Source organism: Rhamphochromis sp. 'chilingali' (genome assembly GCF_963969265.1).
Source record: "Rhamphochromis sp. 'chilingali' genome assembly, chromosome: 8".
Lineage (NCBI taxonomy): Eukaryota > Metazoa > Chordata > Actinopteri > Cichliformes > Cichlidae > Rhamphochromis > Rhamphochromis sp. 'chilingali'.
The window spans coordinates 3,623,446-3,637,995 of record NC_137935.1 but is presented as its reverse complement, the minus strand read 5'-3'; the positions used below and the strand labels follow the sequence as shown (position 1 = coordinate 3,637,995).

The following is a 14,550-nucleotide window of genomic DNA, read 5'->3' as shown; positions in this document are numbered from 1 at the left end:
TGAAATTCTTGTGTGCGAGCTTCACAAGCAACAGAGTTGTGCAAAATACAATAATGTAAACAAGCAAAATACAAGAATGGCTACATCTGAAACTAATAAATATATGTACAATATATAATAGTGTATGCATTTCTGGATGTGTATACTAAATATTTTTCTGTGTGTGTGTGTGTGTGTGTGTGTGTGTGTGTGTGTGTGTGTGTGTGTGTACACATATTTTACAAATTAAATAGAGTAAACAATAAATAAAATATATAAAATAAAATATACAGAGTTGAATATGTGCAAAACAGTGGCATTACTGTACAGTATGGAGTGCATAATGTTAAAGTTCCAGTAGTGAAGCTGAGGTGTCTATGACGTGTTCAGCAGTCTGATGGCCTGATGGAAGAAGCTGTCTCTCAGTCTGCTGGTACGGGACCGGATGCTGCAGAACCTCCTTCCTGATGGAAGCAGTCTGAACAGTTTATGGCTGGGGTGACTGGAGTCCTTGATGATCCTCCCCGCTTTCCTCAGGCACCGCTTCCTGTAGATGTCTTGGAGGGAGGGAAGCTCACCTCCAATTATCCGTTCAGAGCACCGCACTACTCGCTGGAGAGCTTTGCAGTTGTAGGCGGTGCTGTTGCCGTACCAGGTGGTGATGCATCCAGTGAGGATGCTCTCAATGGCACAGTGATAGAAGGTCCTGAGGATGCGGGGGCTCATGCCGAACAGCTTCATTTGTCATGAAACGTATGTCTAGATTGGCTAGTAACTCCTTAGGAACTGGAGGTTCTGCATCTGCGTGTATGTTAATTATTCTATGTTCTTTACTGTCAATATCGACACACACTCTCACTCCAATCTGGATTCTCCCTTAACCCATTCTCTGGAAAACAGCAGTATATCACTATCATCTTTTAAATGTCCTTCTTGTAACAAACATATGTCAAAAACAAATGTTGCCAGGTAAGAAGAAACTACTGCTGTCTTTGTTGGGTTTTGTAATCTCCTGACATTCATGGTCATGATTTTAAAATCTGCCATGTATCTGAAGGATTGTGGGGTTTTTGGGGTTTTTTTGTTTTCTTTTACCAGCTTCTTCTTTATCAATGAGTAACATAAACAGTTGGTGCTTCGTGCTGAGGAACGCCTGTGACAAAAGAGTGAGACATATTGATCCCTCTAGCACCTCCTCATTATTTTGTATTTGTCATTTCCTGTGGAGATGGAAATATTACATGCGGGAGGATTTGTTGTATTTCCAGATGACCAGCCAATAGTTACATTACTAGCAACGTCTTCATCCAAGGGAGGAAACCCACTGACAGTTTGTTTTGTCTGACGCAGCTCTTCTGAAGAATTGAGAGGTTTAGAACACGGCCTCTGCTAGCATTACCTTTAACAGCTGGATTTTCCTGTTTGAGTGCAGCTAGCTAAACCGCTAAACATGTTTTTAAAACTTGAACTTTAAGCGCTTATTTCTTAAATCCAGCTTCAGACCGTGTTCCATCTGTCTCGCTTCCTGAGGGCAGGGCTGAGTGGTGTAAATTAACCTGTATATGTGTAGCATTTCAAGTCCCTTTTAAGGTCAGTCTTTTTTTTTTCATATTTGGTTTAATGGGTTTTCTGTTAATGTTTGCTCAAGATTCCTGGAAACCAGTTCAAAGCCCTCCCTGTTAGGTATTTTAGTACCATGGTAGCATTTACTGGATATTGTTTTATAGTGACATTATGCAGGAAAACTCTGTCATTCAATAAGGCCCCTTTGTTTTAGTTATTTTTCTCTTTGACCCAAGAATTGATGTGTGAGAATCACAGGCTGGTACAAGGTTGAAATACCACAGAGATCACTCCCTCAGCTACATTAGTTTCTTAATCTTTTAGGAGACGCCTGTTGAGGCCAAATGGTTTGTTTCAGATTTCACTAATGTAAGAACTCTTTGTTTTGTGCCTTGAAAATATGTCGCTGAGATAATCACAATTGTAGCTGAACTAATAAACTACACAAAGGATGCTTCTTCACCCAAGGGCAGGAAGACGCTGCCTTATCTTGGTCTGTACTGGTTTAAACTGATAATCTGCTGTCTCATGAATTTTACCCTCTATATAAACTGTTGTACTTGTGAATAAAGTTGAGTCACTTTGGGAAGACAATCTAAAGCAGTCTCTGTTTTCTTGTTCTCCCAAGCTGCTCCCGAGCTGCTCGTACTAACACGCTGAATGGCATGCTTGAATATTACTTGAGAATATATTTGACTGTGTTACAGACTAAGGGACATTCTCTGCTGATAGGTGAAGGTACATTCTCTGCTGATAGACGTCCACGCCTCGGAGGAAGCCGATCCACGGAGTAGGCCCTGGAAACAGTTTCCTTCAATTTTGGTGGCAGCGGTGGGATCCTGACGAAGGTAGGCACGTGTCTTTTATTTTATAAGACTGTGTTATGCCTTTCTCAGTGATCCACATAGAAACGGGATACGCTGACGAGGCCTTCTTCAGTGGCCCACATAGTAACAAGTGGGATACACTGAGGAGCCTTATTTAGTGGCCCACATAGAAACACAGGAAGTTGCCTGTTGTTTTGTAAATAAAAGCAGAAAGGACACAGGAAGTTGCCTGGGGTCATAAAACGAGAAGTTGCTCGTTAAAAAGTGAGAAGTTGCTCACTAAAAACATAAAATTGCTAGCAAAAAATCAAGTAACCTCAGGTGTGCCACAGCAAAAATAAAAACTAACTTAAATCCTTCAAAGCGTCTAAACCCCTCTGGAAATCACTGACCATGGGTCAGAATAATTCAAAGACCTTAGACGGGTCCGATAAAAAATCAAAATTAACTGTAAAACCGAAAAAAATAAAATATAAAATCACAAATAGCGGCTCAGTACGACTCTCACTTCCGGTTACGTTTAACCCACGCTCGCGAATCAATGAAGACTTCCATGATTACGTATCCAGAACATGCGGAAGTGCTTACGTGACTGATTTCGTCTCGAACTTAAGAACTATAACTTTAATGCATCCTAATGTATTTCCGGAGCCCTATCCCGAACGATTATCGCCAGAAAACAGGTCAGTAGAAATGTTAAATACTATTTGTGATAAGGAAAGTAGGCTGATTAAAAAGTCCTGTAAAAAATATATGATAGAATGTCGTGATGTGACCAATCGCATGCTACCACTATGGAAAAAAGGACCCGAGCCAGACGTAAATGCTTTAAATCAAGCCAGTGTAGGCTCTAGTAAATCCACTGCAGAAAAAACTAGCCTTATATGCCCATCCGTTCAACCTACGGCTCCGCCGCCTTATGATGAAAAAACAGAATTAATAGCTGCTGCGGCGGCTGCACGTCACCAGCGCGTATATCCTGATATAACAGCAAAATCCCAAAGGAGTGAGGAAGGCACTGAAATGACACCTAAATCAGAAGAAGATGACTGGTTTAACCTAGATCAAAGACAGGAACGAGAATACACTGAACGAGAAAGAGAGTTACAGGAACATAAAAAGCAAACAAAACAGTTAATGACAGAGTGTGAGGAAATCATGAAAGATCCTTTAACTGAACGTACGGAAGCTGAACTGCAGCAAGCCGTTTCCGTCATAGATAATCATGTTCAGCGCCACACTAGAGTAGCGAATGGTTTAACTGTGCCAAAAGCAATAACTAACACCAGAAATTTAATAAGGAACTACTTAAAGCAGAAAAAAGAGGAAAAAACTCAAGAGGGCCCCCACAAAAACACCCGTTATAAAGAAAAGCAGGGATCACAATTTAATGACGTCAGCACCTCCCTCCCGTTCATGATAATAGGGGACATGTGTTGCATTCAACCCCCTAAAATTTCAGAGTTAGCAGCAACCATTAAAGAACTCCCCGATCCTCTACAAAATCCTACAGCCTTTGTTTCTGCATTACAGAGAAGTACCAGATACCACCACTTGGGTGGGCCTGACTATAGATATATATTATGTCAACGAATCCCAGGTGTGACTGAATCTCAGCTTATTGAAGAAGTAGAGGAACTAGACCCTAAAAATGACCAAGCAGCCAACACCACCTCGTTTTTGTGGATAAATGATGACAAAATCACAGCCTTTTTTCAAAATCTAAAGAGATTTCTGCTCACAATGTCTAGAGATAAAATTGATTTAAATGCAGTAACCATGTGTAAGCAAAAGCCAGATGAATCCATTCTAGTGTTTATGAAACGTTTCACACACTGCTGGACTAATGAGGCATGCATGCCTGAAGGAGGAAATGATCAGATTTTCATAACAACATTCTTGAACAATATTCATCCAGAATGTTCACAACTATTGAAGCTGACTGCCACTGATAATCTCTATGACATGAAAATAAAGAACTTTATCACACTTGTCAAAACAAAAGCTGGTGCAGATCTTTTCCCCAACAGCACGAAGGCTAAAACTGTTAAGATGTTGTTGAACTTTGATGTTGAAGGCTCAGAGGAAAGTGAAAAAATGATGTATGCAGGGGCCCCGCCCCCTCAACAAGCGCAGCAGGGAGATTTCAGAAGGAGAGATAGGAGTGGAGACGTATGTTTTTATTGTGGAATAATAGGACACTGGAGGAGGGAATGCAAATCAGCAGCAGGTAGATCTCAACCACAAAACACAGGACCAGCTCCTGCCACTAGGCGTAAGCAGAGCTCTTACAGACAAGGTAACTGGCAACGCAGACAGGAATCACATCAAAATAATGGCCCCTTTGCACTTAGGCAGCAACCTTATAATCCACATTTTAATCCCCACCCATATGATAACGAAAGACTGGACCGACAATAGGGAGGCCCAGGTGAAGATGAGGGACAGTGTGAAGCACTACACACGATGCTGCATTTGCAATTGTCCCGTAACACAGAAAGCTTGCCCATGTTAGATATAGAGATAGGTGAAAAGACTTATTCCTTTTTAGTTGACAGTGGAGCCACTAAAAGTTCACTGTCTGGAAAATTCTATAGTGGGCCTGTTTCCTCTGTGTGCATCAACACCATGGGAATAAACGGAACTCTAGTGCAATGCCCCAAAACTCATTCTCTAAAAACACGCTGGGGCCCAAAACCAGATGAAATTACATATCATCCATTCATAATTATTCCAAACTCGCCTGTGAATCTATTAGGCAGAGATTTAATGGCAAAAATGAACTTGTGTATTTCATTTAACACAAAGGGTGAAATGTTTGCAGATACTGATAACAGCTATGTTTTCTCTGCCCTATGCACCGACACCATGGAGAAGGAACAGCCTCTGTGTCAGCTGGACGCCTCAGCGGAGAATGAACTCAATATCCATCTGACTGGTATCCCACGTCACACTCTGTGTCAAAAACATGTGCAAACACCGTTACCAGGTAGCCCCATGCCTGGAAGCCACATATTTGTTTCTCTCACACTGTTCAACAACATGATAACTGCTCACACCAGTGAAGGCCAAACAGTGGTTTTGTCACATAACTCGGACATAGGCTATGACATTACTGCACCATGTCGACACATAGATCTAACCTACCCCATACACTGTACTATCTCTGCTGTCACATTGCCAGCTGAATATCAAAACATGACATTATGGTCAAGAGGTGAGAATGATGTAGGATTTATTGACTGTACACCTTATCATGCTCAGCTGAAAAACAACAAGCCGGTATATGTCAAGCAATATCCCATTTCCGCTGAAAAAGCCGCAGCCTTAGATGTCATCATAGGAGATTTATTGACAGCTGGAGTAATAACGCCCACAGTATCTCCATATAACACTCCTGTCAATCCTGTGCCAAAGCCTAACAAACCTGGCGTATGGCGTTTCACACAAGACTTAAGGCAAGTTAATGCAGTCATTATGCCTCTGCCACCTATTGTCCCAGATGTCCCCAGCATACTGACATCTATTCCAGCAACAGCTACACATTTTACTGTGGTGGATTTGTGCTCCGCCTTTTTCTCAGTACCTGTGCATGAGGACACACAGCCGATATTTGCATTTACACATAGAGATAAGCAGTACACATGGACTCGCTTACCCCAAGGCATGGTAGACAGCCCTGCGGCTTTCTCAATGGTAGTACGTGCTACCCTGGACGGCTTCACTCCTCCAGAGGGCTGTACTCTGATCCAGTATGTAGATGATCTCCTCCTCTGTGCTGAAAGTGAAAAACTATGTCAAACTGCTACACACATGCTTCTCCAGCACCTCCAACAGACTGGCCACAAAGCATCAGCAAAGAAAATGCAGTACTGTCAGACTTCTGTTCAATATTTGGGATTTACACTGTCTCACGGACAACGTTCTATGACTACAGACAGGGTCAAAGCTGTGACCTCTGTCCCTAAGCCCACTACACAGAAAGAAATGCTGTCTTTCCTAGGCATGGTGAACTATTGCAGACAGTGGATACCAGACTGTTCTTTTCATGACCACATTCTGCGTGAATGCTGCACAAAAGACAAGCCTCCTCGAATACTGTGGTCCACAGAAATGACTGCCTCTTTCAATGCATTACAGGGAGCGCTGACCTCCGCCCCTTGTTTGGGTCTGCCTGACTACCACTTACCGTTCCACCTGTACGTCACAGAGAACGGCACAACCTGTGCAGGTGTATTGGCCCAAGAGCATGGCTGTGGCTACCGTCCAGTAGCCTTCTACTCAAAGGTGCTGCCAGCAGTAGTTCAGGGGATGCCGGCCTGCCTGAGAGCAGTAGCAGCTTGCTCTATCATGATAAGGGACTGCGAGAAGCTCACACTCTCACATGACACTATTCTACACACCAATCACCAGGTCACGACCATTCTAGCAAACATAACTACACAACACATGACCGCACAACGTCGCTCAGGTTATGAAGCTACACTGACTTCAACAGCAAATCTCACTATAAAAGCAAGCAGCACACCCAATTCGCCAGCACACTTACTCATTCGTATGCTGTGTTCCTCTGACCGACAGGATGGTTCAGACGACCCTGACGATCATGATTGTATGACACGTATACAGGAATCCACAGCACCACGCCCAGACTTAGAGCAGACACCAATCCCAGACTCAGTCATTGTTTATGTGGACGGGTCCTGTTCAAAACCAAATGACAACTTATTTCTTTGTGGCTATTCGGTGGTGACATTGCCTGACATCATACTAGAGGCTCACTCATTACCATTTCACTCAGCACAAAAAGCAGAACTCATGGCTTTAATACGCGCCTGTGAGTTACATGTGGATAAGCGGGTAACAATTTACACTGATAGCCGTTATGCATTCGGTGTGGTGCATGACTTTGGCACATTGTGGAGACAAAGAGGATTTAGATCTGCTGATGGAAAACCGATCGCTAATTCTGACCTTGTTCAAAGACTTTTGCAGGCTATACAGCTGCCATCGGCAATTGCAGTTGTTAAAACGAAGGGGCACAGCACGGCTGACACAGACGAAGCAGTGGGAAATGCTCTTGCAGACGTAACCGCGAAAGCAGCTGCTGCCTCACAGCAACCACCCAGAAAGGAAGTATTATCTTTGCCTTTACAGCTGCCACTTGTCACGCTCCCAGACTATTTAGAAACAAATGTTGACCTAAAATTCATACAAGAGCAAGCCTCTGCCTTAGATTACACTTACTGGGAAAGTAATGATTGTACCTTAGATAACAGAGACGGCTTATACAAAAACCTTGAGGGTTTGATTGCCCTCCCATCTTCACTACTGCCAATCCTTGTCCGCCATTTTCACGGTGTGAGTCATGTCGGACAAAGAGGGGTAATAGGAGCAATAAAATCAAGATTTGTAATCGAGAAAACATCACACGCAGTAAAACGCATATTAGCAACCTGTCTAACATGTGCACGAACTAATGTAGGAAAACCAAAAGCAAAACATCAGCATTTACCACAACCAGATTTCCCATTTCATACATTACAAATTGATTTTACACACATGCCAGCACAAGGAAGCATCAAGTACTTACTGGTAATAGTGGACCAATTTAGTAAATGGGTAGAAGCTTACCCAACATCAAAAGAAACTGCAGAAGTAGTCTGTCAAAAGTTGTGCAATGAAATAATACCCAGATTTGGAATACCTCACCAAATTAACAGTGATAGAGGACCTTCATTCACATCAGAAGTAATTCAAAAGTGTGCTAAAACTCTAGCAATAGACTGGAAATATCATGTGCCATACCATCCTCAGAGTTCAGGAGTTGTAGAAAGAATGAATAGGACCATAAAAAACCGCCTGACTAAAGCAATGATAGAAACAGGAATGACCTGGGTCAAATTACTTCCTCAAGTCCTCTGTGAGATTAGAATGACTCCATCCGCAGCAACCAAATTATCTCCATTTGAAATAATCATGGGAAGACCGTTTCCAACACCATGGTCAGCCTCCAGAGGGGCACCGCTATTGGAAGGGGACATAGACACTGCATTGTCTGACTATGTTCATAACCTGGTAGAAACACTGAATAATAACTATCAGAAAGTTTGTCTCTCTCAGCCTCTCCCTTCCATAGATCCAACCCATCCGTGGAAACCAGGAGATGCGGTGTTGGTAAAGTCGCTAAAACCAAGGGCACTCGGGGAGGCCGCGTGTTCCAGCCCCCAGACTGTACTTGCAGTGACGAGAACCAGCATCCTAACAGACGGACAACCTCAGTGGATTCATGCCAGCAGGGTTAAGACCAGCCCCACCAAACCACCTAAGGCGTCGGATCAAGTAGATGACGTCTCCGGCGAGCCAGCGCCCGGATTCAATACAACTATAGATGACGACTCAGGCGAGCCAGCGCCCGGATCCAATCCACCTACACACACACAATCACTGATTAACACACAACGCCTGAAAGAGCCAGGACTCAGAAAGCCCTCTGATCCCCCGCCTGAACAACAACAAGGTACTCGAACATCCAGCAGGAACAGAAAGCCTAGAGTACCACACAATGTCTAACCTGATAAAGATAGACTCGTTTCATCCTGATAATGGAGAAAATGAAATGCCCATTGTCATCACACGACGCTTATACGGTGTCTCTCGAACCTGGGACCAGGCCAGGAGACGACTAAAGAACTGTCTTTTTTATATATTTAGGTTATTAATCATATCTACTGCATTAACCTTAGGATTTTTATTTACTATTTCGTATTGTAAAGTGCAACCCTGTTCACATTTCTGCAAAGCCACATTTTCAATAATAACCCATATAGCTACTAGTACAGCTACTTCAATGTATTTGCAATTAGCACAAATTGATCCTGAGGATGTGCCAGATGTTACCAATGATGTTCCTGATGTGTATATTGAACATTAGGTTGTGAACTATTACATTTTATGATTTGCTTTTTATATTATGTTATTACATTTGTGATTTTTCCTTTCTATTTGAGTTATTATTTTTAAAAATAATAAAAGAGGGGAACTGTTAGGTATTTTAGTACCATGGTAGCATTTACTGGATATTGTTTTATAGTGACATTATGCAGGAAAACTCTGTCATTCAATAAGGCCCCTTTGTTTTAGTTATTTTTCTCTTTGACCCAAGAATTGATGTGTGAGAATCACAGGCTGGTACAAGGTTGAAATACCACAGAGATCACTCCCTCAGCTACATTAGTTTCTTAATCTTTTAGGAGACGCCTGTTGAAGGCCAAATGGTTTGTTTCAGATTTCACTAATGTAAGAACTCTTTGTTTTGTGCCTTGAAAATATGTCGCTGAGATAATCACAATTGTAGCTGAACTAATAAACTACACAAAGGATGCTTCTTCACCCAAGGGCAGGAAGACGCTGCCTTATCTTGGTCTGTACTGGTTTAAACTGATAATCTGCTGTCTCATGAATTTTACCCTCTATATAAACTGTTGTACTTGTGAATAAAGTTGAGTCACTTTGGGAAGACAATCTAAAGCAGTCTCTGTTTTCTTGTTCTCCCAAGCTGCTCCCGAGCTGCTCGTACTAACACGCTGAATGGCATGCTTGAATATTACTTGAGAATATATTTGACTGTGTTACAGACTAAGGGACATTCTCTGCTGATAGGTGAAGGTACATTCTCTGCTGATAGACGTCCACGCCTCGGAGGAAGCCGATCCACGGAGTAGGCCCTGGAAACAGTTTCCTTCACTCCCCACACCCTCAACCAGTCTCTGGTTCTGGCTGAGGTTTCTTCCCGTTAAAAGGGAGTTTTTCCTTCTTACTGTAGCCAAATTCTTGTCGGGCTTTTCTCTGTATTATTGAGTACCTTACAATATAAAGTGCAATTGTTGTTGTGATTTGGTGCAATATAAATGAAAATGAATGTAATTGAAACGGGGTTTTAGGTCTTCGTTTGTTTGTTTAGTTGATTTATTTTGAAATATTTCAGTGCAAATTAGTCTTGTGCGTGTTTGTGTTTTGTACAGCTAAACGTACATAACATGAAACGAGTTCTGCTACCAGCAGTTGTCTGTCCTTGCTATTGTTGATGGTTTGTGTCTAGCAGAGGTTGCTGGTACTTGATTTGTTCTTCAGAGCCGACTGGCCGCGGTTATATTTGCAGGTTTGTGACCTGATTGTTCTCCCACAGACACCGCTACGCGTTTAAAGAGTAAATCTTTGGCCTGTAGATGCAGTAGAAGTTCACAGGTGAAGATTTATCGTACCCAAAACGTATAAAACTTGATTTTATTATCAGTGTTCCCTCTGTTCAATCATTACCGGATGCAACTATTGCTGCTGTACTCTGCTTAGTTAACTCAGGCGAAGGAAAATCGCGCTACAAATGTTTAATTTCTTTGCTGACTTTTCAAATTTAAACGTGTAATTTTTGTTTTCTTTAAATTTTAATAATTTAAATGAACTACAAGTTAAATGTTGCATAATATATTTGTCTACACAAGCTCCTTTATTTTACTACGATATTTTGTTTTCTATGAAATGAATCGAGTTGAGGAGGCGCGGCTTCTCTGGACCAAAATGGCGGCAGCACTGGCTCCTCGCAGCCCGTAACAGAAACACGGACTACCCACGTGAATTTCACCTTCGGAGGACTCGGTAATAGTTATTTGACAGGTTTCAGGGATAACATCAGTAAATTCGGAATTTAATGTTAAATTTCGTAGCCTTTTTGCTCTGTTGCTGCTTCGGTTTGTGATTGGACAATTGCAGACTACGTAACCAGGAAGCCACCAGGAAGACGTATTGTTTCTTAAATAACTTTGTTTGTAGCGATTCTTCGACTCGTTCTTCTACTTCAGTTGAATGTTTTTGTGTTTATTTCATAAACTGTACGGTAAACGTTACTGTTGAATTTTAACTTCGGATTTCGGACCGCGAGTCAGGGAGAGGGTGCGGGGAGTGACTCCGTCTGCTCCGACGTATTCCCGGTATCGCTTCTCGGCCTTTTGGCTAAGATCAAGTGTAGTATCTGTTCTTATCAGTTTAATATCTGATACGTCCCCTACCCGGGGACCATATATTAAATTGATTTTTGGAACAGGGAGATGGAATAGGGGCTTGCTCCGTCCACTCCACGCATCGACCTGGTATTGCAGTATCTCCAGGAACGGTGCACCCCCCTAAACATGTGGAAAAACAATGCAAGCTTAACTAGCTACGTTCATTAGCGGTGTTCGAGTGGATCTGTTAGTATGGTGCACCGTACCGTAAACATCCCCTAAATGTGAGTTCACTGGATTTTGCGTATGGTAGGGTGTTTTTATGCACAGCATAGTATATCAGTGTAGTATTTGTAGTTTTTATTTCAGTCCCCTTAAAGAGTCCATGCTTAGTCCACTAGTTTAATTCATGAATAATAGTTTCTGGTATCATAATTTTTTGGGCATATAAGATTAAAGTCACAGTTGCTGCTTTTCATTCTTTCTTTCTTTCTTTCTTTTTTTTTTTTACATTTTTCATGTTAACGTTCACAATACTTCTAACTTTGTGAATTAAGAAACTAGTTTTCAAAAGGGTGCAGACAGGTCACACAGGAGGACAGTTCCACATAAGGTGACATATTGTTGACGGTTTGTGTATTTAAAATGTTTCAGGTAATATTCCACTTTATTTGAGAGACTGAAACTGAACTGAAACCTACGAAACACACAAGCCTAAGGTCCACAGGTAAACTCAGGGTTGTGTGAGCTGTGCGGAAAACTTTATTACTAAGGCTGATGTTTCAGCTCCAGCACCCTTGATAATTAACAACCAATCATAGACTGACTGTTACAGCTCGCAGGTTAGTCCGTGTCCCTTTAATTACGGGAGGAAGAATGACTTGAGGGGTGTGTTCAGTGAGTTGACATCGAGACGGGTAAGCAGCAGCACAGACTTTAGCTTCATGTTTTCCTGTTACAGCCTAACAAACTGTTTTAAAAGGATTTCAGCTAGTTTGTGTAAATATTTTGTCTGGTACGGTTTGAATAGATGCAGTAAGTGAGTTTGACAGCAGGTTTATATTGGTTTGGAGTTAAAAGTGAGAAGTATAAAAATAGACCCAGTCAGCTCACGACTTACAGAAATGGCAGGACAAGGATTTTAGTTGCTGGCGATACTGAGTGTGTGTGTTAGTTAAACCCTGTGCAATCTATGTGTGCTAAAGTAAGCATCTAATTTGCCTGTGCTAAGTACACAGTTTGTACAGGGCAGCTTACATGTAATAATTTGATCTGATTGATCGAATTCTTGTATTTACACAAGTTATTGCTGTTAGGTGTTGTTATACACCTGTTCAGTATAAACCTCCTAATGAGTCAAACTTGATTGAATGCAAGTAAAAGAACTTTGGACCTGAAGTAGTAACTGAATTATCAGCAGCACGTTTCACGTAGGCCCTCTTGTTCTTGTAGTAGTCAGTTGTAGTTTTGTTATTGACCTGCAGGGGAACATTTTACAAGGGCACATAAATCACTCCTGCTGGTTGTGGCAAACTTGCATTAATGAGACCTTTCAGAGTATTTCGATGGCTTGTAGAAATCTTGTCACACTATTTCAGAAGCTGTGCTAACTGCTTATTTTGTCTTACAGCAGGTAGCCTCAAAGAAACATGTCATCTCCAGAGATCGCCTCGCTCTCCTGGGGCCACATGAAGGTGAAGGGATGCTCCTCCACCTACAAGGACTGTAAGGTCTGGCCTGGAGGGAGCCGAGCCTGGGACTGGAGAGAGACTGGGACTGACGTAAGTGAAACCAGAATCCAAATGAGGACGGACTGCTGTAAATTAGCTCTGAAGCAAATTTGTGATGTTGAACTTTATGCTCCTCAGCATTACCCTGGAGTGCAACCTGCTGACCTAGATGAGGTGCTGAAGAAGGGAATCGACCTGCTGGTAATTGGCAGAGGTATGAGCGAGGCTCTGCAGGTAAAACAGACCAATTTATTCCTTTAAACATAATAAAGCCAAAATATAAACTATAGTTTGGTTGGAGTCTTAGCACCTTTGTTCTGTTTGTTTTAAAGAGTTTTTGCTTTCTGTTACTTTGATGTAATAAAACAGATCCCACGCTCAGCTGCTGTATGACCGAGTCATGTTGCACAAGCTGCTCCTATTAGATAAAGTATCACAAAAGAATGAGACTGCAGACTTGGTGGTTCATCCATTCAAATAATCTGGCTAATACGGTCGTTCTTTGGAGGCTGAAAGGCAATTTCCTGTGTGTGGATGTGGTTGGAGTGCTGATGGATCGATTAAGGAGCTGTGCTTGTCAGACTGTATTCACACCATCGTCTCCTCTAACAGGTTCCCTCCTCCACCCTGGACTTTGTGAAGCAGAAAGGCGTTGATGTAAAAGTCTTCCAGACGGAGAAGGCTGTCGCTGAATACAACAAACTGGCCGGCCAGGGTGCAAAGGTGGGCGGGGTTTTCCACTCCACCTGCTGATGTCACCCTTACCTTGCTGACATGGCCACCTGAGGAGGACTCTACAAGCTTTTTCACTGTAGAGAGAATATCCCACTGTGGTGCTGAAGCTTTGAGTTCACTGTGAAGATGCAAACAAGCTGCCGACTAAATTTTAGTCTCACTTGCATTTGTGACTTCCTGATTATGAAAACACAATAATGGGCATAGACTGATAGACTCTCCTGCTTTCTGTTGTGCTACAGGGCTCATTAGTTTTCTATGCTTTGCACATTAGAGAGCACTCTTTCCTTTACAGCCGTGTGCTTCCTGCCTGCCTTAAAAGCCCAAACTCATCTGCTGATGAATTCAGCACAAAAGAAGCCTTCAAACAACAAGAGCCACCGATAACAGTTGAAACAGAGTTTCTGTAGGTAAACGTGTGGAACGATTGTTGATCTTTGCCTGCAGCTGTTTCATGGCTTAGTCTCTGTCCACAGGCTCAGCAGGAGCCAATCACAGCACAGAAACTAGGTCCATTCACACCTGTGGCCATTTTAAAATCAGGTGGAGAGACCCGCACAGAGAGAACATCCAAACTGTGGTTAACAGAGTCAAATCTTTAAGTAAATAAACATCTTAAACAAGAGAATTCACAAATCGAGTCACCTTCTCTCTGAGAAAAGTTATTTTAAAGGTGGTGGCAGAAAAGAATGTAGAGCATCTTAGAAAGCTCTTCTA

General features: G+C 42.2%; 1 protein-coding gene and 1 long non-coding RNA gene across 4 annotated transcripts; both read left to right on the top strand.

Moving 5' to 3' along the window:
* Positions 1 to 1,262: 1,262 nt before the first annotated feature.
* On the top strand, positions 1,263 to 14,542 carry aamdc (adipogenesis associated, Mth938 domain containing). Of its 3 annotated transcripts, none has more exons than XM_080888639.1 (4): positions 1,263 to 1,569; positions 12,999 to 13,149; positions 13,237 to 13,332; positions 13,711 to 14,542. In XM_080888639.1, exons 2-4 carry the CDS (start codon positions 13,018 to 13,020, stop codon positions 13,849 to 13,851), a joined length of 369 nt encoding a protein of 122 aa, XP_080744765.1. In that variant the 5' UTR covers positions 1,263 to 1,569; positions 12,999 to 13,017; the 3' UTR covers positions 13,852 to 14,542. The 3 variants fall into 3 exon arrangements, with proteins under 3 accessions (XP_080744765.1, XP_080744764.1, XP_080744766.1); XM_080888638.1 differs by lacking the exon at positions 1,263 to 1,569 and adding an exon at positions 10,878 to 11,024; XM_080888640.1 differs by lacking the exon at positions 1,263 to 1,569 and adding an exon at positions 12,262 to 12,285.
* Positions 3,052 to 9,893, top strand: LOC308401661. Its single transcript, XR_013972588.1, has 2 exons — positions 3,052 to 5,358; positions 7,355 to 9,893. It is a non-coding gene; the product is annotated as an uncharacterized lncRNA (long non-coding RNA).
* Positions 14,543 to 14,550: the final 8 nt, after the last annotated feature.